We start from the raw sequence: 27,683 nt of genomic DNA on the forward strand, positions 1-27,683 counted from the left end.
TAACAAATAAAAATAAAGGTTAATATTAAAAGAACTAAACTAAATAAATTATTTGATACCACCTCAAATACTATAAAATTAATATTCAGGAACTATTACTTAACATTAATTTCTATACTTTTTAATGTTATAGGTTCTTTAAACCTTTTGCTAATCCCTTAGGTCTTGCCAAAAGCCTATACATAGGTTTTTCTGATTTACTAAACTATCCATTAGAAGGATTTGTAAAAGGTCCTATAGAAGGCACAATAGGCTTAACAAAAGGAGCCTTTAGTTTACTTAAAAACACAATTTCAGGTTCACTTAATTCAATGTAATCTCTAACCGAACCTTTATGTACTGTATTGGCTTATCTTTCTTTAGATGATACTTTTATGCAAAAACGTGAATACATAAAATCATTGCATCCAAGCCATGCTTTTGCAGGCATTTTTATAGGCTTTTTGGCCTTTATATTGGGCATATAGAGAGGAGTTTAAGGGTTTTTTGACCTTCCTTACTATGAGGCTAAAAAGAAGGGATCTTTAGGTTTTTTAATTGGGAGTATTAAAGGATTTAGTGGATTAATTTTTAAGCCTTTTTGTGGAGGAATTGATTTCGTGTAAAAAACGGCGGAAGGAATTGTTAATACTATTACGGTTTTCGATGATAAACCTTCGAATAAAAGAATTAGAATGATTAGGTCTTTTTACTCAAAAAATTAATATTTTAAAGAATATAATGAATAGGATGCTAAAATGAGTTTAGTTTTAGGAGATTATATGAATGGGAAATATAAAAATTAAATGTATATGGGTAGTTATTAAGTATATTTTGAAGATTTTAACGAAGAATTTTTATTAGTTATTGTAAATGATTTTGCCATTTTAATGAAAAATATAAAATATAAGTTTGTTTTAGAAATTGAAGCAACAAATATCCAGTTTTTAGAAATTTTAAGTTAAGGGATTTAAATTTAGGCTTTTAAAGAAAATAAGTATTTAAAGGTAACAAAAAAAGAATTTTTATTATTATTTTTTTTATTTTAATAATATTAGAAAAAAAATATTATTATTGGATGTGTTAATTAAGTATAAAAAGAAATTATATTTGGAAAATTAAAATATATTAAAGATAAATGAAAAATAAATTAATAATAATATTTTTATTTATTTTTATATAATATTAAAATTACCTATATTTTTATTTATTATTTAAAATAAACTTATATTTTAAACTATTTATTTTTTATTTAAAATAAATAAATAAAGAGCTTTTATTATAATTAGATTATCTGAATAAATGCATTTTAAATTTATTTATATTTTCAAATTTAAATTAGTTTTTTTTTAAAAAATATTAATTTTGAAAATAATAGATTTACAATTGTACAAAATATAAATTTTTATTTACTTTATTTATGTTCGTGTATTTATTATTATTATTATTTTTTATTTCATTTCTTTTCAACTTAATTATAAAAAGTATATAGATAATTATAATAGTTTTTCGAACAATTTTTAATACATTTATCTTCTCCGTTTAATAAATTCTCATTAAAAAAGTTAATTATACATTTTTAAAAACATTTATTAACAATTTTATTTAATATATATATTTAATTTTCAGCTTCTTGTTAATTTGTATTCATATTTTTTTTATAAAAAATAATAAGATTTTTATTTATATTAATTAGTTAAAAATATATAAAATAATAATAATTGAAATAAATATTCAAATTTATATAAAATAAAGTAAAAAAAATTATTACAGAAATATATTAAATAATAATATTATTTAAAATATTCTTCGTAAAAATTGTATTCAGTTTAATAATTATTATTTTCTTTCATTTAACCTTTCTCTTATGTATTTTGCTTTTTATTAATTTATTTATTTCAAATTATTTATTTTTTAATCTAATTCCTAAATTAAAAAAAAAATAAAAAACAAAAAAAAATATTAATTTAAACATTTAATTAATTCTTAAAATATAAAATTTTTTCATCTTAATTTTATATAGATAAATCGTTTGGTTAATATATATTTCTATGTTAAGAAAAAAAAAGATTAAATATATATATATATATATATATATATATAATATATATATATATATTTTTTTTTTATTTATTTATATCTTTTATTCTATATTTATATTTTTGATTTAATTTCAACTCTATGTATTATTCTTATGTTTATTAATACTATGTTTAAAATATTTCTTATTATTTAGATTTTTAAGTTATATCTTTTTATTCAATATTCATTAATTAATTATACTATTATAATTTAATTTTTAATTAAACTAAAAATTTTATTATTGTTTCTGGATTTGAATTAATAATATTTTCAATATCATTTTATAAAATTTATAACCCAATTTTTTTAAAAACTAAAACTTTTTTATTTTTATATTTAATTTTTTTTAATATTATTATCTAAATTTTTTTACATTTTAAATTTTACCAATTAAATATTTTATCATTTTTTTATTCACTATTTTTATAATCCTCCATATTTATTATATTTGGATGTTAATTATTAATAATTTCAGCTACTAAATATCCATTGCTTATGTCTATAATTATATTATCTATATTTCTTAATTACTGAATACTTTTTAACCAAAAATAAATTTGTGAATATATTTCTTCCGAATATTCCATTTAAAAATAATAATGACAAATAAATTAATAAATAAATTTAATTAAATAAAAATAAAAATACAATAAAATATATTATCAATTATATTTAATTTTTTTATATTTTTAATTTTAAATTATTTCTTAATTTTTTTTTTATTATTTAATGATTCGTATTAAAAAGCCTCTTTCAAAACAATAAAAACTTACTAAATCCCTTTATAAAAAACATCTAAAACTTATTAAGTACTAATATCTAATTCTTCTGCTACTTATTAAGGCTATTTAAGCTAAAGTCCCAGACCTAAAAGAACAGTATAAAATAAAACACTAAGTTTAATATTTCCAAGTTTATTAGTAAATATTAATTTGCTTATTTCAGGTAATAACTCTTGTATTTGGATAAATTAAAGTTAGTTTTTGCAATAATAATCAAGTCTTTTTAAATCATATTGATTAATGAAAAAGTTTAAATAATTCTTTTTTATTTATAAATAATATATATATTTTTTATGTTTATTACTTTTAAATCATATTTTTAAATTTATTAGTTTTCCTTTATAGGATCAATAATTCCTATACACAATTATACATTCAATTCTTTAAATTCATAAGAAAGTAACTAAACTAACCTTTTATTAAAATCATCTTTAAAAAATTTAAGCCAATTATTGTTAAATTACTCTTCATTATTTTAATAAATACAATCTAAATTTTTAATCATAATACAACTATGTTCTAAATTTAATTCATTTTTTTTTTATCTATTTTTATAAAAAGAAAAAAAATTAAATAAATAAATATATATATATATATATATATAAATTTTTTTAAAAAAAATATTTCTTTATATTTCATTTTTTTATCAATTAAGATTTTTATTAAAAAAAATATTAATAATTATATTTTATATTATTTTTTTACCTTAAATAAAGACTAACAAATTTATTTTTTTGCCAAAATTTAAATAAATTTTAATTCAATCCAAATTAAAGACCTAAATAATGTACATTAGGTGGTTCTATATTATTTAATTTTCTTAGTAAAGGTTTTTTACTATAATTTTATTCATTATCATAATTATCAAAATAACTTTTCAAGTCGTCTTTTTTAGTCAAAAGTTGTCCTTATAAAAAACTTTATAATAAAGACAGTGCTTTAGACCCATATCCCTTTCTTTATGCATCTGGATGTGTAGCAATTTTAATAATTCGAATTCCAGAAAGTTTTCCGAAATCGTTATCTTGGTATTCTTCTGTTATTGTATATGGAATTATGTCAGTATAAGTTTTAAATTCTGAATTTTCAGACTATTATTAACTAATTTAGACAGCTTCTTTGGAAATTTTACCTTCTATACAAACTTAAATAGCACAAAGAATATCCGGAAGACCTTTTTTAGGATTTTTATCATCTATTTTCTACATCAAAACGAAAACTGAATTAGATGGAGAATCACTGATTTCTTGTAAATCATTTGGAGAATTTTTATAATAAGAAGAAATAAACAAACTCATCAAATTAAATAAATATGTTTCAGTCGATTATTTATAACTAAATAAAGTATCTCTATTTACCAAAAATAACTCACAATCTTCTGAAGGAGGAAGTTTTTCTTTTAAACTAACAGCATCAGTAGCCTAAAATTATATAAATATAAATATAAATATATATATATATATAAATATATATATATATATATATATATATATATATATATATATATATTTATTTTAACCTCTAAACATAACAATCCATTTAACCATTTTTCTATTGGATCATTAGGCGAATATCTAATAGGATCCTAAAGTGTAATTTATTTTAGTATTCTTTAATTTTTAGAATTCGTTATAGTTTATGTTTTTAATTTTTTTATTAATTCTTAAGATAATGAACGACCAGTTCCTTCATATCCGTTAATAGTAGAACTTAAAAAAACTAACGGATTATTTAAAAATTAATTTAAGTAAAATAAAGGAATAGCCGCTGCTTCATCGATTATAACTAAATCAGCCTTAAATATAAAATAAGTTATATATACATATATATAATATTTTTACAGTCCCAACCGATAAGCCATCAATAGGTTTAACATATTAAATAACCTATTTATGTGTTTTAAAAACGTTAATACGTATTACAGCATTATTATACTCTTGATTAGTTGATGAAATAATATCATAATGCATATTTTCTTTAAATCCAATCTACTCTAATCCTAATACAATAAATTCAAAAAGAGTTTTTAGATTTTCTGGAGAAGGTGCACAAACAAAAATATTTGAAAGACCCTAAGCAATTCCAGAAGCTATTGAAATACCTATAGCAGCTGATTTTCCCTGATAATATAAAAAAGATAAATATAAATATATAAAAATAATATATATATATATATATATATATATAATATATATATATATATATATATATATATTTAAATATATTACCCTTCCTCTTCCAGCAGTTAATGAAATTGTTTATTTTTATTATTTATTTTCACTAATAGCATTAATAAAACTAAGTATACATTTTGCTTAATCTAATGTTTTTGCAATTTAAATTAAAGCTCCAACTATAGGACATGTATCTTTCAAAGAATCTTTTAATTTTTATAATTCTTCTACCATTTTTAGATCTAAACAGTCATTGCTTATACTTACAATATTATTTATAGATTTAGATATTGGTAAAATGTTTAACTCATCATCCATTATAATAGTATTTTCGCATTAAGAAAGACTCAAAATAAATCTTTCATTAAATCTAGGCTATATATTCTAAAATTAATCTGATCTAAATCTCTAATGTACATCCATACTAAGAGTATATAGTTACCTTAAAGAAGACATTGTTTTTAATAAAAGAATCACGAAACCACCTCCTTCAACTGTTTCGATTGTTCTACAAAGCATATTAGGGGTTATAGCCTCGAAATCTTATAAAACTAATAATTAAAAAGTCTATCCGAGTACTTTATGTGTCTCTTTATAATAACAATATCTTATTTTATTTGAAGTTATAAATAATTAAAATGGATCATCTACATTAGGATCATATAAACCCTTTTTTTGTAATTTTTTTATTTCTTTGGCACGCTTTTATCTGTGAGTCGAAAAACCGAGTTCTTTTTTATAACACCACAATACTTGAGGCTTGTTTTTGAAGTTCATTTTATTTAATAAATAATGAATATTTACTGCCTTTTTTTTATATTTTTTATTATTTTATTTAAGTTATTTTTACTTGCTCTCTTCCTTTGTCACCTACTATAATGAAAAATCCTCTTTGGCGTAATTTTATGCAATTTTCGATTAATGTTTATATTCTACCGTCTACTTTTTTTCTCATCTTTTTTTTATTATTTTAGCTTTTTTGTTTTTGTTTTTTATATAAAATTATGTTTTTTTTTTTTATGGTCAAAATAATAATATACATGTATATTGAATATTTATTTTTTTAATTGAATTTTTTTTTTTTTTATATTTATACTATTTATATATTTATGTTTTTAGTTTTTATTATATATAAAAAGTTTAAATTTATTTTTCAAAAATAAACTTTTATAAACGTAAAATAATAAATATAAAAACACCAAAATAAAAGTTTATAAAAAACTAATTAAAATTACACTTATTTTTTTATAATTAAATTATTATTTTTAATAATTATATTAATTAATATTCTATATTAAATTATATATATATATATGATATAGTTTAATTTATTTACAATTATTTTAAGAAGTAAAACAAAATGATTTTCAAAACATAAATTATTTATATTACAAAAGCTTAAGTATTCGATTTTTATAAACTCTTATTTCTTTCTATTTTTATAATAATAAAATATATTTCCATAAAAAAAATAATGTCAATATAATAAATTTAATATAATATTAATTGTAAATATAGATAAAATATATAAAAATCCAAAAAATAAAAAAGAAATCTAAAAAAAAAAATTCATAAGTTAAATATAAATATAAAAGTTAAAAGTAGGTAGATTGTAATTATATTTATTAGAGATATTAAGTAAAAGATCTTTAAAAAATTTTAAAAAATACATTATAATGGAAAAAAATAAATATTTAAATAAGATAAAAGATAGAATAGTTAAAATAAATAGTTACCTTAAAATAAATATGTAAATTAAAATGTAAAATAAAAATAAGTGTTTAAAAAAATATTAAAATAATATTTATTACATAAATAGATATTCAAGAATTTAGAATTTTATAAGTATCAAAATTTATAAAATTTATATTTTTTAGTTACTTTATGTAATAAAAATTTAATATAAAATAGTAATAATTTAAATTATTCAATAACAAAAATGATATAAAAAAAAAAAAGTCTAGATATTTTCATAATAATAATCTCTATTTAAAAAAAATATAAAAACAGATATAAAAAGTAAAAATTATTACAATAATTTTTTTTAATAATTTTAAAATTTTCTATAATAATTTTTTATAAATTAATGTGATTATCAAATAATTAAAAATATTTATATAATAATGATGTATTATAATTTTTTAATGAATATAAAAAAAAATATAAAAAAAAAAAATTAAGATATTTATATATTTATATATATAAATAAATATATATATAAAAATAAGAAATATATATATATTTTATATATTTTTATATATATTTATATATTTAAAAAAACATATATATATCTTTATTTACAAATTTTTTAATTTTATAAAAAAAACATTATATATTTTTATTATATATTATTTTCAAATATTTTTTACATTAATCATTTTTTTTAATATGTTTTTTTTTCTTATTGTTTTTTTGTTATACATTTAATGGATAATTTAATTATTTTAATTTTTTTTTTTTTATTAAATCATATTTAATTTTTTTACTATGTTGTTATTATCAATATTTTAAAAGATATATTTTACAAATGTTAGTCTAATACATTAGCAATTAAAATAATATTATAATAATAACAAAAAAAAAATGAGTTTTATTTTATAATTTAAATTAAGATTATATTTATAATATTTAACATATAACAAAATATATAATAAATATTATATATTTTATATGTAATAAAAATGGTTCTAATAAAAAATATTAACAGAAAGAATTTAAAATATATAAATCATTTTAACAATAAATATAAATATTTATTAATATAAATTTAAAAATAAAAAATTAAATTAAAAAAAAATATTATAATTTTTAAATAGTTCAAATTTTTTTAGTAACATAATATTATCTTAAATTTCCAGTATAATTTATTTAATTTTATAAAGAATTTAAATAAAAAACTGAGTATTAGTTTAAAGCTTACTTATTTATTTTATAAGAATAACAAAATTTTTATTAATTTTTATTTTAATCTAAAGAAAATTTTCTTTATGATAATTTACTACTTATATCCTAAATTTAACTACATTGCTTTATTTACAATTATTATTATTTTATTTATTATTATTTTATTTACAATTATTATTATTATTATTATTACTATTATTACTATTATTATTACTATTATTATTATTATTATTATTATTATTTTTATTATTTTTATTACTATGTTTATTATTATTAAATAAAATTTTATTTCTATTATTAGATTTATTTAAATTATTATTATTCTATTTATTAATAAGCTTCATTATTACTTATCCAGAAATTCATCATATTTTATATATTTTATTTTAATATTTTATTTTAAAATATATAATTATTATTTTTTTCTTTATTTTCTAGTTAATAAATTATAGCCTATTATTTACTCAAAAGCGGTAAATAATAGTATTTTCTTTAGTATTAATTATAATAATAAATCATCCTTATTTTGCTTTTATTATTATATTAAAATTTAACATTATTAAAAGTTTAAATTTCTATTTTATTTTCAAACAAATAATGAATTTCAACTACTTTGTTTAAAGCATTAGAAACTAAAGGCATTAATTCCAACTAAATATCAAATTAATTTTAAAACTAAATAATTTCTTTTTAAAATAATTACTAATTAGCATTTTAAATAATAATTTATTTCATGGTCTAAATAAGCCCTTCTTATAAAAATTCATCTTCCTAAAATTTCTTCAAAAACAATTATATTAATAATTCTTTACTTAATTAATGTTTAGCCTAAATTAATTCAAGGATATGTTTATTTATACATTCTAAAATCTGATTTATATTCATTTTTTTTAATGCTACACTTTTAAATTAAATTGTTTTTTGGTTTATTTGCTTATATATATCTATAAGAGATAAACTGTATATATCTACTTGTTCTTCTATTAATAAATCAACAAAATGCATTAAAATTAAAGACTTAAAAAATGTTTATTCACATAATTATTCCGAATATACAATTAATTAATCACTTTCATTTATTAATTCTATATTTTCATATTTCTATTAAATTTTTTATTTACACTAATATATTTTTATATAATAATAATAATAAAAAAAAATATTACTTTAAAATTATTAACAAATGATTTATAATTTTAAATTTTCCATATTTATTCAATATTTTTTAATGCTTATATATCTGTGATTTATTCTTTTACAAAATACATAAAATTATAATTATTTATAATATTTTTTACTATTTAAACAATTATTTTCTTAAAAAGCTAAACTTTTGCACCTTTATAATTATAAACTTGCTTTAAGATTTGGTTTTTCATTTTAATTAAATACATATTAATACATATTTATTTATTTATGACTTTAGTTTTAGTCTGAGATTACATTATTTATTATTTCTTTTTTATTACTTTAAAGTAAGTTCAAGTTTTCTTAATTATTCTCTTACATTTATAAACTATATTCATATTTATTTTCTATACTCATATTATTATGTTAAGGAACGTAATTTAAAGATTCGATTTTTTTCATTTTTAAATCGATATTATTTAAAGATTTTAATTATTAATTTTAATATATAGGACTACTTACATTTCTCAATGTACTTAATTTTTCTTTTGAAAGTAAATATTCTTTATATATTTTATTTTAACTACTTTAATTTGAATAACTCTATATTAATTTATTTATATATAAATCTTTTTCTATTTATTATTGATCTATTTTTTTTGTTAAATTACATTTCTTTTTTTTTTTTTTGTGTAAATTAAAATTAATTTATTTTGTACAATATAAAAAAAAATATTACCTATTTTTTCTTTACTGTTATTGTTTTATGATAATATATTTATATTTCTGTCTATACTAAATCTTCTAAAATTATCATTTTTATTAATTGATTTAAAGTTTTAAATAATTTCTTAATTTGACATTTTTAAAATATAATAATGCTTCGTTATTTAAATATTTTTTTTTTAATTAATTTTAAATATGAATAAAATTCACATATTGTTTAAAATAACATATTATTTTTATTTTATTTATTTTTATATAAAAATACACATATATATATAAAAAAATAAATATGAAATTCTAAATTAATCAAGATCGGGCAATTTTTTATAAGTAATAATTATTAAAAATCTAAATAAAATAAAAATAAAAATAAAAAAAATATATAAAATTAAAAAATTTGAAAAAATAAATTTTAAAGTTTGGTATTTTTAAGAATATAAATTTATCTAAAAATTCAAATATAAATGAAGTAATTAAAAAGAAAGGAATGAATAAATAAAAAGATAAAGTTAAATTCACAAAAAAATTAAATAAAAAATTATTTTATTTAAAAAGAATATGATATTGATATATAAACAAATAAAATAAGCTAATTAATTTAATGAGTAAATAAAATATAATTAGATTAATTAGAAAGGAATATACCTTGCTAACTCGAATATTAAATTAAAGCAAAGAAATGAGAATAAACAATTAATACTCAATAAACAAACGCAAATAATATGTATATGTAATGTCATCCTTCTAAGAAAGAATTAGAGCTTTAATAAAATTAATTAAACTGAATGATAATAATGAAAACGAAATAATAGAAAAAGAAAAAAATCAAAAAGAAAGAAATATGTATTTAATTAAAAATTAATAAAGAAAAATAATAATTATACGAGATAAAAATTGAAATTAATACTTCTAAATTCTTGTTTATAAAATAAAGAATTAATATATGCAAAATAAATAAAAATTATTAAGAAAAATACATTTCATATAATAATAATATTAAATTATTAAAAATAACCAATTAACCAATTATAATAGTAAATTATAGAATAAAAAAAAAAATTCGAATATAAACGGAATAATATAATTAGATTAAGAAAATAAGGGTGATTATTATCTTTATTTAGAAAATAAAATATTATAAATATTATAAATTGAAAATTTAAGAATTTAAATTAATAAATTAAGATTTATATAAATGAAAAATTCAACTTTAAAATTAACAAAATAAAACATATTTTTTAAGATTTTATTATTAAAATATAAGATCTATTAGAACTGACATTTATAAACAAGAAAATAAATAAATGTAATGGTAAAATATTTAAATTGAATTATATTATTATATAGTAGTTTTTAAATAATAAAATTAAATAATAATAAGAATCAATTCAATGAAATTTATTAATAATAAACTTAAGAAAAATTAAAAGTTAAATAAAACATTTGAAAGTATTAAATGAAAATTATAATCAATAATAATAAATTATTCTTAAATATATAATATTAAAAAAAAATCTAAAAGTTTAAAATTTAAAATAATAAAAATTAATAAGAAGGTTTATATTAAGAATAAAATAATATATAATAAACACAAAAAACTAAAATTAAAATTTTAATAATTAATTTAATATAATTAAAAAATAAAATAAAAATCATAAAAAATCTTAATTAAAAAAAAAAACAAAAATTATTTTATATAAAGATATATATAAGAATAAATAAAAGTTTTATAATTTAATTGTTTAAAAAAAACTAAAATAATTAAGAAAAGTAATTTTTGACTAATATCAATAATTAAAGAATAATACATGAATTTTACATAATATTATGTATTAATTAATACAAAAAATTTAAATAAAAATTTATAATAATAAGAATAAATATGTTAATTAAAAATAAAAAATAAATTAATAAATAATATAAATAAAAATAAAGATATAAAAAAAATTAAAAAAGAATTTAAAAATAAAAAATAACACTAAAAATTATATAATAATTTATTATAAATAATTAAAAAATACATTATATAATAATTATAAATATATTTAAATTTATTTTTTATAAAAATAAAATAATAATAAAAAAAGATTATTTAATATAATAATATTTAAAAAAATAAAAAAAAAAAGTAAATTTAAAAATTAAAATAAAAATAAAAAGAGTATTAAATAAAAACATATATATAAAAAAACTAAATATATAAAAATTTTATATAAAAATTAAAAAAATATATATATATATATATATATATATATATATATATATATACTTATATATACTAATATAATAATAAATAAATATATTATTAATTATAATAATTAATATTGAGTCTACATATATTTTGTAATTAATATATATTTCTTGTAAAATAGGATTTTTTTTTAATAAAAAAAGATTTTATTCTAAAAATTTTTAATTTTCATAATTTTTATTTATTTATTCATTTTCTGGATATAAAAAAATAAGTATAAATATTTTTGTTATATCTTTTAAGATTTTTTATATATTTGAGAATTATATAGTTTTTAAATATAATTAATTATTTATTAATTTCTAAATTAATATTTATCTTTTTTTTTTGATTTAAAAAATAAAAATAAAAAAAATCTTTTATATTTTTAAAAAAATAATAATACATGAATTAATTTAATAAATAATTTCAAAATTTAATTTAAAAAATAATATTAATAAAGATAAAAATATAAATTTTGATTTATTATAAATAAATAAATTATATAAAAAGTTAAAAACACAATAATATATATATTAAATAACGCTAAAAAACATAAATAAATAAAGACATTTTTCAAAAAAAAAAATAAAAAAAAATAATATTTCCAAAAAAAAAATGATTAATTTCAAACAAATAATAATTATTATTTTTATTTTATTTTTATTTATAATAACTTAAGAAATATAAAAATGTGATATTTTAAATAATTTCGAAAGTAAAAAAAATAAATAAAAATAACAATTGTTTTATATTTAAAAAAGGAGTTTAATTTAATAAGTTTATTAATGATTAATATGTTATTTAAAATTTTATAAGAATACCTTAAACAAGCATAATTTTAATAAATACATTAAAACTTGAATTTAAAAACATCTTCAATAGTATATTATTATGATTTAGAATCAAAATAAATAATAAATTCTATATAAAGTAATAAAAAATCAATATTTAATAATATTTATAAATAAAATAAATAAGCTTCTTATGGAATAAATAATTTTGAATTTATTACTTAGCTTTAAAAAATAATCGTAGTAAACTATAATTTAATAATTCAAGCAAATGTATATACTTTAGAAGTTGAAAATTAAATAAAAATAGCAGATTTTCACATCGGATTTTCATTAATAAAAGATTCCACATTAATTATAGTATCTGCTTCATCTTAAAATACATATATTTTCGATGTTTCTACTTTTTCTATAGTATTAGTAGCATCTGAGGCAGGTTATTTTTGCTAAAAAATAATTTAATATTAAAAATAATATAAAATACAGCCGGATCAAACAAAGGTATATTTGGAAATTTTTATATAGATATAATAAATACACCTACATAATAAGCATATTTATTATTTGTTCATTTTGTATAAAATAATATTTCTGTTTATGAAATATAAACGTTTCCTACACTAAAAGCTTAAAGATATGGAGAAATTACTTAATGTAAAAAATAAAAAAAAAAACAATAAAAATACATTAAATAAAATAATAAGAAATTATAATTAATTCTAATAAAATTATCTATGAAGGACTTCTTAAAGAATTAACTAAACCTGATTATGTATAAGTTATATAATAAATTATTAAATATAATAAATTTAATTCTGTGATAATTATTGATAAATCATCTTCTTTTAAAATTGTTGATATTTAGAAATATAAAGATGCACCAAATACTATTTATTAAGAATATTAGATGACTATAGACCCAAATGGAAGTAATTTTAAATAGTTTTAATAAGTATTAAATATAATATTAATGGAAAATACAAATTTAAATTATGATACATTACTAATTAATGATAATTAAATATTTATTTATAAATTTAGAATAATATCTATTCCTATAAACCCGGTTTCACCTTCAAGTCTATAGTTTTAGTTTAAACTTTAATATGAAAGTAAATATGATAAATTCTAAAATGAATTGAATTATGGGAAAATGCAATTAATTTAAAATACAAAATTAATTTTTGTATTATCATATAGCCATATAATATCGTTAAATATAGATACATTTACAGCAAATGAAGTAATGAGTAAATAATAAATTACATATATATATATATATGTATATATATATATATTTATATATTTTTATATATATATTTTTATATATTTATTTATTAATATTATTTTTTATTTATATTTATATATTCTTTTAGAATTTAAATCTACATTTAATTAACCTTCTTTACCTTTGAAAATTAATAATAAAGATTATTTGGGAAGCTTTGAAGATTTATATTCTTATTCTTTTAATAATAATATTTTATATGATAATAACAAAGTAAAGGATTCTTTCGTAGGATAAAGTATTTTTTATCAATTTGCTGATAATAAATAAAGAGATCCTGATACATAAAGTTATTCGAAGTATTTATAGAGCGAAGATTATTTGTATTTTTATAATTCTGTGACATAATCGAAGCTTTTTTATCCTGTAAGTAGGAAATTATTTTATTTATATGAAAAAAATTACATTGAATAAAATTATTAGCCTATTTAAATTGAATATAATAATAACGAAAATGAAAGCGATGAATCTAGATTTTATAATGTCAATTTGTAATTGAATTAGAGTATTTTTAAAGTACTATATTAAGAAAATATAATTGGAATAAGATATTCATATAAAAAAGTAATTGATAATTAAAATATATTATAAAAATAAGGAATTTTATTATTAGAAATCTAAAATAATTTAAATGAAATAAAATAAGTAAAAAAAAAAAAAAAAAAACTAACAAACAAACAAACAAACCAAAAACCAAAAAAAAAGATATTAGATTATGAAATAAAAAATATGAATTAAATATAAGAAAAACTACAACCTTTTTATTTTTAAAATAATTATTATTTAATTACTTTTACACAAAATTCTAAAAATTTAAAAATTATTAATTTAAATTAAAAATAAGAAAAAATAATAGAAATAATTGATTTCCCAGTTTTTTTTGCATTTAATTTAAATTAAGGTCTATTATTTGTAATTGATAAAAATTCCTCTATTTACTTATATTAGAATTTTTAGAATTAAATACAAAAATAATAAAAAATTGAAAATTGCTCCATTTCTAATTATGTGGGAATTTCATTCGAAAAAATAAATTAAATAATACTCTAATGTGACAATATGGATATATTATAAATTACATATGATATCTAATATACAATAAGTACTAAATAATTGATAAATTAAACTTTGAAGTATCATTAATGAGAAAATATGAAAATTAAAATTATCATATTTTATTAATAAGTGAAAATATTAGTGGATTTGTATATGTATATATGTTAGATAAAAATGATTTTATTAAAATATAGAAATTTGAGTAAAAGAAATTATAAGACTAAGTATTAAATATGCATGTTTTTGATGATTTATATATATGGATTTAATATTAAAATTCTAATTTATTCTTTTATATAGGAAATTGTTTAATAAATAAAAAATGTGTATAAAAATGTGCTATTGATTTTTATTTTGATGAAAAAAATAATTATATTGATAATATTTAAAATTAAGGAACTTAATAAAATCCATTTATTTATTCTTAATAATTACTATTATATTCAATTTTTAAAGTATAAACTAAAATTTATATTTATATTTATAATTATATTTATATAGGCAACTTTGTACAATCAAAGATTAAATATTTAAATATAATTAAATTTATTTTTAAATTCTAAATTATATTTACCAAATTAACTTATTAAAACAAATTATAATTTAGATTTTTTATCTTTAAATATTATAGGTGTAGATTAATAATAGTAACTATACTTTTCGAAAAATTCTGTTTTATTTTCAAATTTTGACTCTATATTTTTTTAAAAATATAAGTTTCTAATTCATATTGTAAAGACTTTAATAATGCTAAGGTCTTACATTTATAGAAATTAAAAATGAAATTATAATATAAAATATATCTTTTTAAGATGGATGTGAATAAATATAGATAAATGATTGTATAAACACTTGTTTTTTTAAACTAGACAATTTAACATTATTAAGAAAAGATTATTCAACTTAAACATATTTAATAAAATCTAAAAATACAAATAAAGTAAAAAATAAAATAAATAAAATAATATAAAAAAAAAATAAAAAATATATATATATAATAATAAATAATATATATATATATATATATATATATATATATAAATATTTATATATATATAGATTTTTATAAATAATCTAACAATCTAAGAATGTATTTTTGGTAAATTTTATATATTCATTTAATAAGAAGATACTTACTCTATTTTAGAGATTTAAAATTTTTAATTATTATAAAATAAAAGTGTATAATTTCTTGATAATAATCAATAAATAAATAATTTAACTTTAGATACAATATTTCTTTTTTAAGTTTCTTATTTAAAAATGGATAATATTAAAATTCTTGAAAATCAATTTTTTAATACAAACATAATTGAAATAATACCTTCTTAAAAAATCCCAAACTTTTAATTTTAATTTACAAATATTTCTTTTAACAAAAATTTATTTCATTCCATTTCTCAATAAGTTTTCCTAAGTATTCTATATACACAAATACTAGTCCCATTACATGAATTATATTTCTAATCTTTTTAAATATTAAATAATTAATATAAAAATTCACATTCTGATCTCAAAATACTCGTCTCATAGTTAATTCGCACATAAAAAATAGCCTAAATAACCCTTAAAGATATAATTTTTGAAGATCATATGACTTTTTCTCTTGGTAACTTTGAAGATGCATCCCAAATAGATATATAGGATTTAAAATGTTAGAATTCTCTAGATTATAATAGTCAATATAAACTAAATGATAGTTCTTCTTCGTGTTTTGATGTTTATAATATTCCAATTATTAATTTAGATAATATAGTTGTTTTGTAGAAATATGGTTATAATACTAATTTGGTAAATTTAGTAAATTAAATTGAATAAAAGTCATAAATATCAATAAAAAACTCAGTTTTTTAAAAAATTTCTTTAATTTAATCATTTTCAACTTATCATTCAAATCCTTTATTTATTTCCTTGAATTAAATTGGAAATATATTTTTAGAAAATTTAGTTTTTTCAGATAATACGCTATAAGGAATTTTAAAAAGTTAAAAATAATCAACTACATGTGTCTATATAAGTAGTCTATTATCCATTATATATATTAAAAAATCAAAATTTGAAAATATGTTATCTTCTAATGACAATAATTGTCTTTTCTTTGAAATTTAAGAATTATATTTGGAAAAATCTTTGTTCAAAAATGCCTCAAATTTAAATAAAAATGAAAACATGCTCATTTAAGGAGGTTTTATGAAAATTTTAAGTCTAAAAATATCAATTTAAAGTACAGAATTTTCATAATCATATAGTAAAATAGGATCTTTTATATATTTTATGTCTTTTGAGAAAAAAGATGTAGTTTTTTAAATTGAAAATTCTATATTCCAGTAAGGTTTTGCAACTGAAAACGGAAGTGCTTTTTATATTGACACTTTAAGTTAAAAGTTAATTTTAGATATAAATAATTGTATATTCTAAGATTTATTTTTATAATAATTATAAAATTCCACATCTATATATATAAGGTAGAAATATAAACAATTATATATAATAAATAATTAAAATATATAAATATAAATATAAATATAAATATAAATATAAATATAATATATATATAGTTTAATATATTATAATAATAAATTAATTATTATATGTATATTTATATACATATAAATTTATTTACAGAAAAGATATCGCTTAAATATATAATATTAGAAATATAATAAATCTTAAAAACACTAAAATTTCAAATATTTATGGAATTTAAGAAAATTAATTTTTAGATTTATAAAATTCAGACATATATTTTTATAATATTATTTATTTTTTTTAGCTTTCCTTGTTTTTATAAAATTAAGAAATTAACTATTAACATGCTTTATTTTTAAACGGAAAATCACTAAATTTAACTATATAAGAATTTCTTCTTGAGAAAATAACAATTATAAAAAATTAAAAAAATCTTTTACTTTTTGATATTTAAGATAATAATAATTCTAATTTTTTCTAAATAAATTCCATAAAAATCTAAAACACGATTATTTCTTCTTCCGGTCTTTTAAAAATAGATGGTGGGTCCGTTTCTTTTGAAAACCTACATATAGAAAACGTTTAAATAAATAAAAATATTAGAAATTTACAAGAAAATAACTTAATTAATATTTAATAATTTACCATAAATCTTATAAAAACTCAATTAATTATTAAAAACTCTTTTTTTTTAAATATATAATGCCCAAAATGTACCGGAGGAGTTTTTTATATATAAAAATCTTCCATTTAAATTGAAAACTCAGATTTTAAATTTTGCCAAAGTTCAAACGGAGGAGCTCTTTTTATAGAAAATCCAATAAAAAAAGCTCTTATTTTCCAATCAACATTCATAAATAATAGAAGTGAATAAAACGGTGGATCTTTATATATAATAGTTTAAAAAACCGAATAACTTTCCTTATAAATATAAAGTTCGAATTTTCAACAAAACATAGCCTAATAAGGAGGTGGAGCAATAAACATTTCCTTTGATTTTCCTCAAGAAAACTTGATATAGACAATATAGATAATTAATTCTTAATTTAGCTCAAATATGGCATATATTGGTGGAGGAATTCTATATTAAAAAGCCTAAGGAGTTCATTAAAATACTCTTTTTTTAAACAATAGTGCTCTTTTATATGGAAAGAATTACTTCTCGTAACCTTCTAGACTCTAACTGTTAAATAAAAAGGACATAGAATAAGGTTATGAAGGAATAGTATCCTCTAATAGCATTTTTTTTGGTAATTGGAGAAGTGGAAAGTCTATAAAACAATTGATTTTGGGTCTTTTTGATGACTAAAATGAACAAATGATTTTAGAATAAAATTCGGATTAAAAGCTATAATTATTAAAGTTAGATCAATCAAATATTACATATAAAAACAGCTCATATTAAATTGAATATAAAGGTTTTGAAATAAAAGAAATATAAATAGTCGGTAGAATAAATGAGAGAGCATCAATTAGTATAAAAAATTAACTAATAAGGGATTAATAATATGAATTTTAGCTTATTTTTTAATTCAGGAAATGTAAAAAAGAAGAATAGTTGTCTATATATAATAATCTACAAGAATGCACAATATGTCCTTAAGCGTAGTATTCATTTGGAGAACCATGCCATGTATGCACTCATGATGAAATACCTAATTGTCAATTAGAAATAAATAAAGAACATCCTTGTTGTAAAAGTTGCTGTAAAGATTGCCCTTTTGGGGCAATATGCAATTACGATGAACCTTTTAAAGTCAGAAAAGGATTCTGGAGATCAGATAAATATTCATCAATAATAATAGAATGTAAAGAATTACCAGAAAATTGCCAAGAAGGTACATATGCAAATTATATATGTTTTTAAGGACACATAGGAGCTAAATGTGATGAATGTGATGTAAAATTATAAATATAAACATAACAAAAAATTATATATACAAATATATATATATATATATATATATATATATATATATATATATATATTTATATATTCATAGTTATTAGAAGAATATTGGGATGAAAGTTATACTAAAACTGGTAAATTTTCATGCTCTTAATGTTCTAAAATTTAAAATAATTCTACAATAGTTATTTTATTAACTTTATGGACTATGATATCTATGACCTTAGCTATAAAAAGTGATTTAGATATTTTATTAAAAAAAGCTATATTAAAAAAAGATTAATAATAATTTTAAAATAATAATCGTAAAATAAACTCAAAATATTAAAAAATAATTACTAAAAAAGTTAATTAGGCTGAATACACTGCCATATACATAAAAATACTAACAAACTACTTCTAAATAATTGGCTCTGTAGCTTCCTTTGATCTTTCTGTACCTTCTGGTATATTTGAATTTCCCGATTCTGTTGGTTAACCAGTAAAATAGACTATGAATTCTTTAGATTGTGCTATAAAAAATATATAAACTGTTATTCCAATAATTTATTTTCGTACAATTTTTTCTTTAATAATTCCTATTATATATTACTCTCTATTCTGCTTGTTTTTAATAATTTTTTCTAAGATAAGAAAGCATAAGATCCCTTCCTATATGTTATATACAGCACTTATTTTTTTAATAATTTATATATAACCAGATTTAGTTGCATAGTTAATTTCTTTACTCTCCTGTGTATAAATAGGAGACAAAGAGTATTTATTATCGAATAAAAGCTTCCTCTGTAATTAAATAGAGAATAAATATAAAATCTTTTCAGGAATAATGCTCTTTGTTTGGGTAGCCTTTTTACCTTCAATTTTCTTTATATTGCTTTTTATTAATAAAAACAAACTCCATTAATCATCAATTAAAATGAAATTAGGCTTTCTATATAAAGAATATAAACTTACAGCCTTTTATTGGGAATTTATTAAAATATTCGAAAAAATTGGTATTATTCTTGTCCTTAATTACTATTTTGATGATATAAGGGTTAAAGGTATTCTAGTATTTATCATAGTCTCATTTTATACAGCATTATCCCTTATTGTAAGGCCTTATAATTATGACGAACTTAATAAAATAGATCAAATTTAAAATTATACATGCGCAATAACTATACTTTTGGGTGTTTTTATAAATAAAAATAAGTTTTATTATTAAATATATATTAGTCTAATAATAATTGTTTATTTTAATTCATATTTTATTATTCTTATTATCAGAAAAATTATTTTAGGTTACACAGCTTAATTCGAAAAAAATATAAATAATATTAAAATAAAGCTCTATGAAAAAATACCTATAGTGAGCAAAATGCTTAATATTTATCCTAATATTGAAAAGAAAAATAAATAATTATGGTTAAAAGCTAGACAAAGTATATAAGAATTCACAAATCTAGATAAAAATTAATAATTTAAAAAAATAACAATTATATACTAGAAATGGTTAAGTAAAAAATATTTATATATATACATATAAATATTTATATATATATATATTAAATTAAAAGATATAAAGTATGAAAGTTTTAATTATAGTCATTAACTTGTTTTCAAAAATTCCAAATTATAAAGATAACATTCCCTTGATTAACTATAATTAAAATAGAAAGATTAATAATAATTAATTTCACAAAATAATAAGTAGAATATATTATAAAATAATAGTTGCAATAATAATAAATGTAAAATAATTCCTTAAAGTAATATAAATATTAAGTAAACTATTAGTAGTTTAATTATTCAAGATAATAATGATTAAGTTTATAACAATAAATAAACTTATACTTCTTTTGCTAATATAAATAATAATAATTAAGAAACATTATAATAAATACCTACATAATGTATATAAATATATAAATTAAAAATATTTATAAATATATATATATATATATATATATTAATATATATTTATATATATAAATTTATATATATATATTTTTATTATATAATAATTAATTTTAAAAGTTTTTATATAATAGAAAAATAATAATTATAAATTTTATAGAAAAATATCATATAATCAATAAATCAAAGAAAATAATGAAAACATTTAATATTAAAATAAAACAAATTTCAATTAAAAATAACTATAATAAAGTAATAACAATTTATATGTTCAAGAATAAATTTTAATTTAAAAATAAAATATTTAATAAAAAGATGAACCATCTTAGTTTTTAAAAGATAAAGATGTATTGCAAAAAAATAATGATAATGAATAATAAAAGATAAATAATAAAAAAGATTTTTTAAAAGAAAATTAATAAAATAAAATATTATGAAATAATATAAATTAAAAAAAATATAAAATTAAATTTTTTAATAAAATATAATAAAATACTATGCAATAATATATAATTATATATATATATATGTATATATAATTATATATAATATTAATTTTATATAATTTATTTATTTTATAAAAATAAAATTTTAATAAATAGTTTGTTATAAAGAAAAAATTTTATAATTTATATTTATACTTTCAAAAATAATTAATATTTTATATATAAAATAAATTCTTTTATTAATTAAAAGATTAAATTATAAATATAATTTTTATTTCTTTTTTAAAAAAATTTTATTTATTTTAAAAAACATATATAACCCATAGAAATAATGTATAAATATTTATTAATCCTTACTTTATTTTCATTTGCATACTCATTACTATAATAAAGTCCCAGTACTCCATCCTATGCTTACTGTACTACTACTTCACCTTGTCCTTAAGAATGTATTGATATAGGCTACACAAAATCTGAAAAAACTTGCACAATTACTGAATAAACATGTAAATCTTTAATTTCATGTACTTAAGCTTGTACAGATTTCGGCTTTTCAACTCACACTGTTCCTTAATAATCTACCTAATGTATGATAAATTCTTGTGTAGATATACCTAATAAACTTAAATGTACCCCAGTTTGTTTACAAAGAAGTTTTTACCCAAATAATGAAGGTTATTGCAGTTGTACAACTCCAGACTACGACAATAACAATATTTGCTAATTCTAAGTTGATTATAAAAATTGCTTTTCGTAGAAAATATGTCCATAATAATGCATTGATATAGGATATGATTTCATAGATCAAGATCCTAAAAATCCCTGCGATAATAATGCCTATAAAAAATGCCTAAACTAAAATTATTGCGCAACTCAATCATTTTGTACAGATTACGGTTTTATAAATTAAAATGATCTCTGTGTTCCTCCTTAATGCAATTCTTTAGAATTATGTAATTAATAATACTGCAAAGATAATGGCTATATAGTGAATAATAACTAATGTTAATGTCCTTAATATTATACTTCTTAAGACTACAAATGTTAATTCGAAGTTTCATGGTAAAACTGTATAGTTTCACCTCCTTCTTCCACTTCTTGTCCTTCTGAATGTATTGCAGGAGGCTATAAATAAGACCCGTCTTCTGGATCATGTATTTCCCCCACCTATGATGATTGTTTTGCCGAAAGCGTTCTCGAATGTACTAAAGCATGCCAAAACCTATCTGGAATTCCCGTCCAATCGGGTAAATGTGTCCTTCCTCCTGCATGTTAAAGCGATACTTAACCCTGTAATACATTATCTCCTTATTGCCAAATAGCTGGCTTCTCAACTTAAAATAACACATGTAATTGTAGTACTGGTTTCTTCCCCGTAAACTCCAAAAACTAATGTTTTGAGCCTTCCTGGAACTCCTGTATAGATTTAACTTTAAACCAATCCTGTCCTGACTTATGTTTAAATCTCGGCTACTTTAAATCTGAAAAACCCGCCCAAAACTGCACTATTACTTTTTCCGAATGTAACGCTAAAAACAACTGCTCAAACAAAAATACTGCTTGCATACAATACGGATTTACAAACGATCCAACAAAAAATATCTGTACTATAATATGTGAAAACACCTAAAACGCTTGTGACTAAAATAATCACGCTTGTAAAGACTAATATTTCATCACTTAAGATAAATAATGTCTATGCGCATATGGTTTTTATTCTTTGAATAAAAATGAGTGTTTAAAAATTGATAATAAACACTGCTTTAACGACCAAGCAAATATCTGTCCTTAAGAATGTCTAAGTGCTGGATATTCTGGCGAGTTGAAAACTGCCTGCGGTTTACCCGCTATTGATACTTGTTTAAATAATAATGTCTGTGATGAAAATGTGAACTCTTTTTTGAGTGCATGTGTTAATGTTGGATTTTATAATAAAAGTGGAAGTTGCAAAGTTGAATAGTGCGTCTAGAACGATTAAAATAATAAACAAGCTTGCAGTGATGCTTGTTTGAGTATAGGATATTAGACTTTAATTGGAAATTGTTAATGTGTAAATGGATAAATTGATGCATAGGGAAAATGTAGAAGAGAAAATAAAATTAGAAATATTAGATTTTATAATAAATTATTTAAAAGATATAATTTGTGAGAAATTTCCAAAAATATTTATATCTATCTTTTAAAAATTAAAACATAAATATTTTTTTTAAAAATAAAGATATTAAATTATATGTATATATATATATATATATATTATAAATTCATAATAATAGATATATCCATATACTGCATATATTTTCTAAAATCAAATAAATATCACATTCTTCGCCAATGATATATACCATGAATTTTTCATAATCCACTTTTCACTATCATATCCGGCAAGTAAAACTCCATGATCTAAACTTTCAGGACTACTATCATAATCATAAAATAATCTTAGAAATATACGATGGCCAACTAGAAGCATCTAAATACACAAAACTAATTAAGTTAATAGTGCTTATTTTAAAGAGTCACTATCTTATTTAATATTAACAAAATATTTCACATAAATCACTTTTAATATATTACTAACTTAACATTATCCATCTATAGAAGTATAAAGGTGCTTACTTTCTTATAAATGACCATTCTTTTTTTAAACATATTAAACAGCTAAAAAGTATCATCCTCCTTCATAATTTCCTTAATCTATCCAATAATTTAATTGTATGAAAAAAAAATATATATATATTAATTTCAAGCATTCCTGTAGTAGAAAAAGCCCAGCAATAAACAGCATTAATATTATTTTTTTAGTATGACACTTTAAAGCTTATTTATATGGAGTTTTTTTAAATTTTTTGTTGTTATATAAAAATATTAAATTTCGGAGATTTTTTGGAAGACTATTATGTGTTTTAATAACCATTCTTGATAATTTTAAATGGTTTAATGGAAGTCTTGGTGGAAGGCTTAAGAATCGAAAATAAAATAAAGACATCCTAATAAATGCAATAAAAAATAGTGAAATTTATTATTTATTAGAAAAAACTTATTTTTTTAGAGTTTTATAATTAATCAGTGGTTAATGGAAATTAATGATAAAAAAAAGTTCGTTTCATAGTAAATTGATAAGCATTTAAAAAAAAAAAAAATTAATAATAAAAATACATAAATATTATAAAAAAAAAAATCTTTTACAATTTAACATAGAAAAAAAAAAAATTGATATATAAAAATATAATCATTTTATTATATTTTATTTTATTTAAATATATTTTATTATATATATATATATATATATATATTAAATAAAATAAATTAAATTTATATTTAATATTTATTGATATCCAAATATAATGTGTATAAAAGTTATAAAATTAAAAATTAAAATAGAATAAATATATTAAAAATAAAAATGCATTTTATTAAAAATAAAAATATATTAAAAAACATGTATAAAAAATATTTTAAATTAATTAATTATGAAAATAAATTATAACAAAATAATTATAAAAAGTAAATGATCGATAAATAATTTTAAAGAAAATTAAAAATTTAACAAAATTAATAGCTAATTATGATGAAGAATATAAATTATATAAATAATATTATTATTATATTATTATGAATTTTCTAAATATTTATATTAAAATAAAAAATTAAGAATTTATATATAAATATATATATATATATATATATATATATATATATATATATTAATTTTTTTTATATATTTATATAAATTTTATTATTAATATATTTTAAATTTTTTTTTGTTTAATATCAAAAAAGAAGAAAAATTCTATTAAAAAAAAATATAAATAATTTTTTTAAATAAAATATATTAAAAAATACAATTATAATAAAAAAACAATGTAGGCTGAAGGGTTAAATTCCTAATAATTAAATGAAGCTTTAATAAAAGAAGACGAAGTTATAATAAAACATATTTATTAATTAATATTATAATTTTTTTTAAAAAAGTGGGCTAAAGCAATTATTTTTGATTAAGATTTAAATATAATAGCATAAAAAAATTGTCCTGCAAAACCAGAAGAATTAAAGCCATATTTAACTGCAGACTAAAATCGTGATAACACAATAGGAGCAGGTTATTATTAACTTTTTAATTAAATTTCAATTAAATTATATCTAAAAAAAAAAATGAAAGGATTTATTTTATTAGGAGAGCATTATGATGTACATAGATTTCACCCTCCATTGATATACGGAAGAAGAGGTGATGCTGACGTAGGAGAAGGAATATCATTATCAATTGTAAAAATATATATATATATATTCATGTATATAAATATATTTATAATTATTATAAATTTAATATAAGGGTTTTTCTAAAAAAGCAAACAAAACTGTTTATTTAATTATAACTTATGAATTACCCATAATATCAGCAAGAGCAGTTCCTTAATAAATAAACTTTTATAATGCACACAGTATAAAAAAAATCATATACTATATTATATTAAAACTATATTTACAAAAAATAAAAGTTGGTGAATTAAAAATAGCATAATGATTATATAAAAATAAAATAAAAAAATATATTTATTTATCAAAAAATATATATTATTTAATAATATTAAAAAAAATCAAATATCGTATTTAATTTAATATTATTTAATAGTATATTATCTAATTTTATTTAATTAATTTTTATAATTATTAGTTTAAATGAATTTAATTTAATTTAATTTAACGTAATTTAATTTAATTTAAATTAGATATTTTTTATATAAAATTAATAAATTTTATATAAAAATTTTTTGAAATAATATTTTTTAGTATTATACATTTATATATACAATATTAAATATTTTTTTTTTGAAATTTTTTTTCTTAAATCATTATTTAATATGTATCCCTTTAACATTTATTTTAGGTTAAATAACACTTTTTAAATTTCTTAAAAATTTGATTCCTAAATTATTTAATTACTAATTTTGGAATTTATTATCATTATATAAACTTTTAGAAAATATAAATAGTTATTATTTTTATACTATTTAATTTTCCGTATTTTTTTTTTCGTTTTCTTTTTAATTTTATATACTAGATTGCTTGTTTATATTATTTGTTTTCTATTTTTAATTTTTACAAACCATATTTTAGTTAATAGATTTTTTTATATTTAGATAATTTTAAATAATATTTAATTTAAAATAAGGATAAATATAAAATTTAAATGTCCTTAATGTTATATCTTCAATAAAAAAGTATTTTTATTAATATTAGTTTAGTTTCTAGTAAAGATTTTCATCTATAAATAATTTTTCTATTAAAAAAATAAAATAATATATTAATCAAAAAAATAATTAAATACATTCAATAATTTAATTAGATAATAACATAATATTATCACATGTTAAATCTTATTAATATATAATGTATCTTAAATAATAAGATAATATTGATTTTTATAATTAAATTTCTAAACTTTATAAGATTTACTTTTTATAATAAAATTTATCAAATAATATAATATTTTTTTATTCAATATTCTTATAAAAAATCTATATTTTTAAATAAATATTATTTAAAAATAATATTGAAAAAGATACTAAAATATGGTAAAGATTGTTTTCTTTATCATTAAATTATTCAAAAGCGTATTAAAAATAAATTTATATTATTTACTTTTTTTTATATTTAAAAAAAATTTTAATATATAAATAAATATCAAATAAAATGTAGATATATATATATGTGATATTTACATTATCGAAATTAGTTTAAATTAATTTATAGTTAAATAACCTTACATTTTCAAATTTTATAAATTCCATGTTTTTAGTATTAATTATATGAACT

General features: G+C 16.3%; 3 protein-coding genes across 3 annotated transcripts in view, besides 66 other annotated features; 2 read left to right on the forward strand and 1 right to left on the reverse strand. All coding sequences in view use genetic code 6, as the record gives it.

The window, feature by feature from the left end:
• The window catches only part of IMG5_199730 (PH domain protein), a gene marked incomplete at its 3' end in the record, with an annotated part of 9,470 nt that extends 8,349 nt beyond the window's left edge, over nucleotides 1-1,121 (forward strand). The window contains exons 9-10 of the mRNA XM_004024067.1: nucleotides 134-806; nucleotides 1,038-1,121. Of these exons, the coding sequence (XP_004024116.1) occupies nucleotides 134-806; nucleotides 1,038-1,121 (757 nt within the window). The remainder of the gene's footprint in view (nucleotides 1-133; nucleotides 807-1,037) is intronic.
• Nucleotides 1,122-1,149: 28 nt separating this feature from the next.
• Nucleotides 1,150-1,213: a microsatellite.
• Nucleotides 1,214-2,053: 840 nt separating this feature from the next.
• Nucleotides 2,054-2,098: a microsatellite.
• Nucleotides 2,054-2,140: a microsatellite.
• Nucleotides 2,103-2,153: a microsatellite.
• A 661-nt stretch (nucleotides 2,154-2,814) lies between these two features.
• On the reverse strand, nucleotides 2,815-5,972 carry IMG5_199740 (hypothetical protein; the record flags this gene model as incomplete). The annotated part of the gene is made up of 6 exons (XM_004024068.1): nucleotides 2,815-3,388; nucleotides 3,549-4,264; nucleotides 4,363-4,638; nucleotides 4,685-4,963; nucleotides 5,072-5,824; nucleotides 5,868-5,972. The coding sequence occupies 6 exons, from the start codon at nucleotides 5,970-5,972 to the stop codon at nucleotides 2,815-2,817; spliced, it is 2,703 nt and encodes a 900-aa protein (XP_004024117.1).
• Nucleotides 4,272-4,352: a microsatellite.
• Nucleotides 4,969-5,016: a microsatellite.
• Nucleotides 4,970-5,068: a microsatellite.
• Nucleotides 4,985-5,057: a microsatellite.
• Nucleotides 4,985-5,068: a microsatellite.
• Nucleotides 5,973-6,063: 91 nt separating the features above from the next.
• Nucleotides 6,064-6,100: a microsatellite.
• Nucleotides 6,101-6,258: 158 nt separating this feature from the next.
• Nucleotides 6,259-6,320: a microsatellite.
• Nucleotides 6,321-6,736: 416 nt separating this feature from the next.
• Nucleotides 6,737-6,779: a microsatellite.
• Nucleotides 6,756-6,790: a microsatellite.
• Nucleotides 6,791-7,164: 374 nt separating this feature from the next.
• Nucleotides 7,165-7,190: a microsatellite.
• An 8-nt stretch (nucleotides 7,191-7,198) lies between these two features.
• Nucleotides 7,199-7,288: a microsatellite.
• Nucleotides 7,251-7,290: a microsatellite.
• A 489-nt stretch (nucleotides 7,291-7,779) lies between these two features.
• Nucleotides 7,780-7,825: a microsatellite.
• A 230-nt stretch (nucleotides 7,826-8,055) lies between these two features.
• Nucleotides 8,056-8,197: a microsatellite.
• A 92-nt stretch (nucleotides 8,198-8,289) lies between these two features.
• Nucleotides 8,290-8,324: a microsatellite.
• A 1,703-nt stretch (nucleotides 8,325-10,027) lies between these two features.
• Nucleotides 10,028-10,066: a microsatellite.
• Nucleotides 10,067-10,125: 59 nt separating this feature from the next.
• Nucleotides 10,126-10,169: a microsatellite.
• A 1,500-nt stretch (nucleotides 10,170-11,669) lies between these two features.
• Nucleotides 11,670-11,708: a microsatellite.
• Nucleotides 11,709-11,843: 135 nt separating this feature from the next.
• Nucleotides 11,844-11,894: a microsatellite.
• Nucleotides 11,887-11,934: a microsatellite.
• A 37-nt stretch (nucleotides 11,935-11,971) lies between these two features.
• Nucleotides 11,972-11,996: a microsatellite.
• Nucleotides 11,997-12,002: 6 nt separating this feature from the next.
• Nucleotides 12,003-12,078: a microsatellite.
• A 1,987-nt stretch (nucleotides 12,079-14,065) lies between these two features.
• Nucleotides 14,066-14,129: a microsatellite.
• Nucleotides 14,066-14,167: a microsatellite.
• Nucleotides 14,077-14,167: a microsatellite.
• Nucleotides 14,089-14,168: a microsatellite.
• A 1,442-nt stretch (nucleotides 14,169-15,610) lies between these two features.
• Nucleotides 15,611-15,642: a microsatellite.
• Nucleotides 15,643-16,067: 425 nt separating this feature from the next.
• Nucleotides 16,068-16,126: a microsatellite.
• Nucleotides 16,077-16,151: a microsatellite.
• Nucleotides 16,088-16,161: a microsatellite.
• Nucleotides 16,093-16,132: a microsatellite.
• Nucleotides 16,128-16,201: a microsatellite.
• A 170-nt stretch (nucleotides 16,202-16,371) lies between these two features.
• IMG5_199750 (hypothetical protein) lies at nucleotides 16,372-27,582 on the forward strand (the record flags this gene model as incomplete). Its single annotated transcript, XM_004024069.1, has 12 exons — nucleotides 16,372-17,608; nucleotides 17,769-19,512; nucleotides 19,616-19,757; nucleotides 19,869-20,030; nucleotides 20,223-20,277; nucleotides 22,260-23,947; nucleotides 24,085-24,098; nucleotides 25,839-25,965; nucleotides 26,026-26,132; nucleotides 26,200-26,308; nucleotides 26,542-26,572; nucleotides 27,567-27,582. Exons 1-12 carry the CDS (start codon nucleotides 16,407-16,409, stop codon nucleotides 27,580-27,582), a joined length of 5,397 nt encoding a protein of 1,798 aa, XP_004024118.1. The 5' UTR covers nucleotides 16,372-16,406.
• Nucleotides 17,615-17,700: a microsatellite.
• Nucleotides 17,649-17,700: a microsatellite.
• Nucleotides 19,545-19,609: a microsatellite.
• Nucleotides 19,561-19,619: a microsatellite.
• Nucleotides 21,026-21,074: a microsatellite.
• Nucleotides 21,204-21,253: a microsatellite.
• Nucleotides 21,418-21,511: a microsatellite.
• Nucleotides 21,440-21,522: a microsatellite.
• Nucleotides 21,440-21,523: a microsatellite.
• Nucleotides 21,926-21,972: a microsatellite.
• Nucleotides 21,935-21,984: a microsatellite.
• Nucleotides 21,952-22,000: a microsatellite.
• Nucleotides 21,989-22,060: a microsatellite.
• Nucleotides 22,136-22,176: a microsatellite.
• Nucleotides 25,098-25,139: a microsatellite.
• Nucleotides 25,105-25,149: a microsatellite.
• Nucleotides 25,135-25,159: a microsatellite.
• Nucleotides 25,251-25,303: a microsatellite.
• Nucleotides 25,340-25,376: a microsatellite.
• Nucleotides 25,523-25,571: a microsatellite.
• Nucleotides 25,559-25,628: a microsatellite.
• Nucleotides 25,687-25,728: a microsatellite.
• Nucleotides 25,695-25,729: a microsatellite.
• Nucleotides 26,409-26,448: a microsatellite.
• Nucleotides 26,410-26,448: a microsatellite.
• Nucleotides 26,474-26,587: a microsatellite.
• Nucleotides 26,475-26,595: a microsatellite.
• Nucleotides 26,550-26,591: a microsatellite.
• Nucleotides 26,554-26,591: a microsatellite.
• Nucleotides 27,149-27,188: a microsatellite.
• Nucleotides 27,583-27,683: the final 101 nt, after the last annotated feature.

Source organism: Ichthyophthirius multifiliis (genome assembly GCF_000220395.1).
Source record: "Ichthyophthirius multifiliis unplaced genomic scaffold scaff_1120509251418, whole genome shotgun sequence".
Taxonomy (NCBI): Eukaryota; Ciliophora; class Oligohymenophorea; order Hymenostomatida; genus Ichthyophthirius; species Ichthyophthirius multifiliis.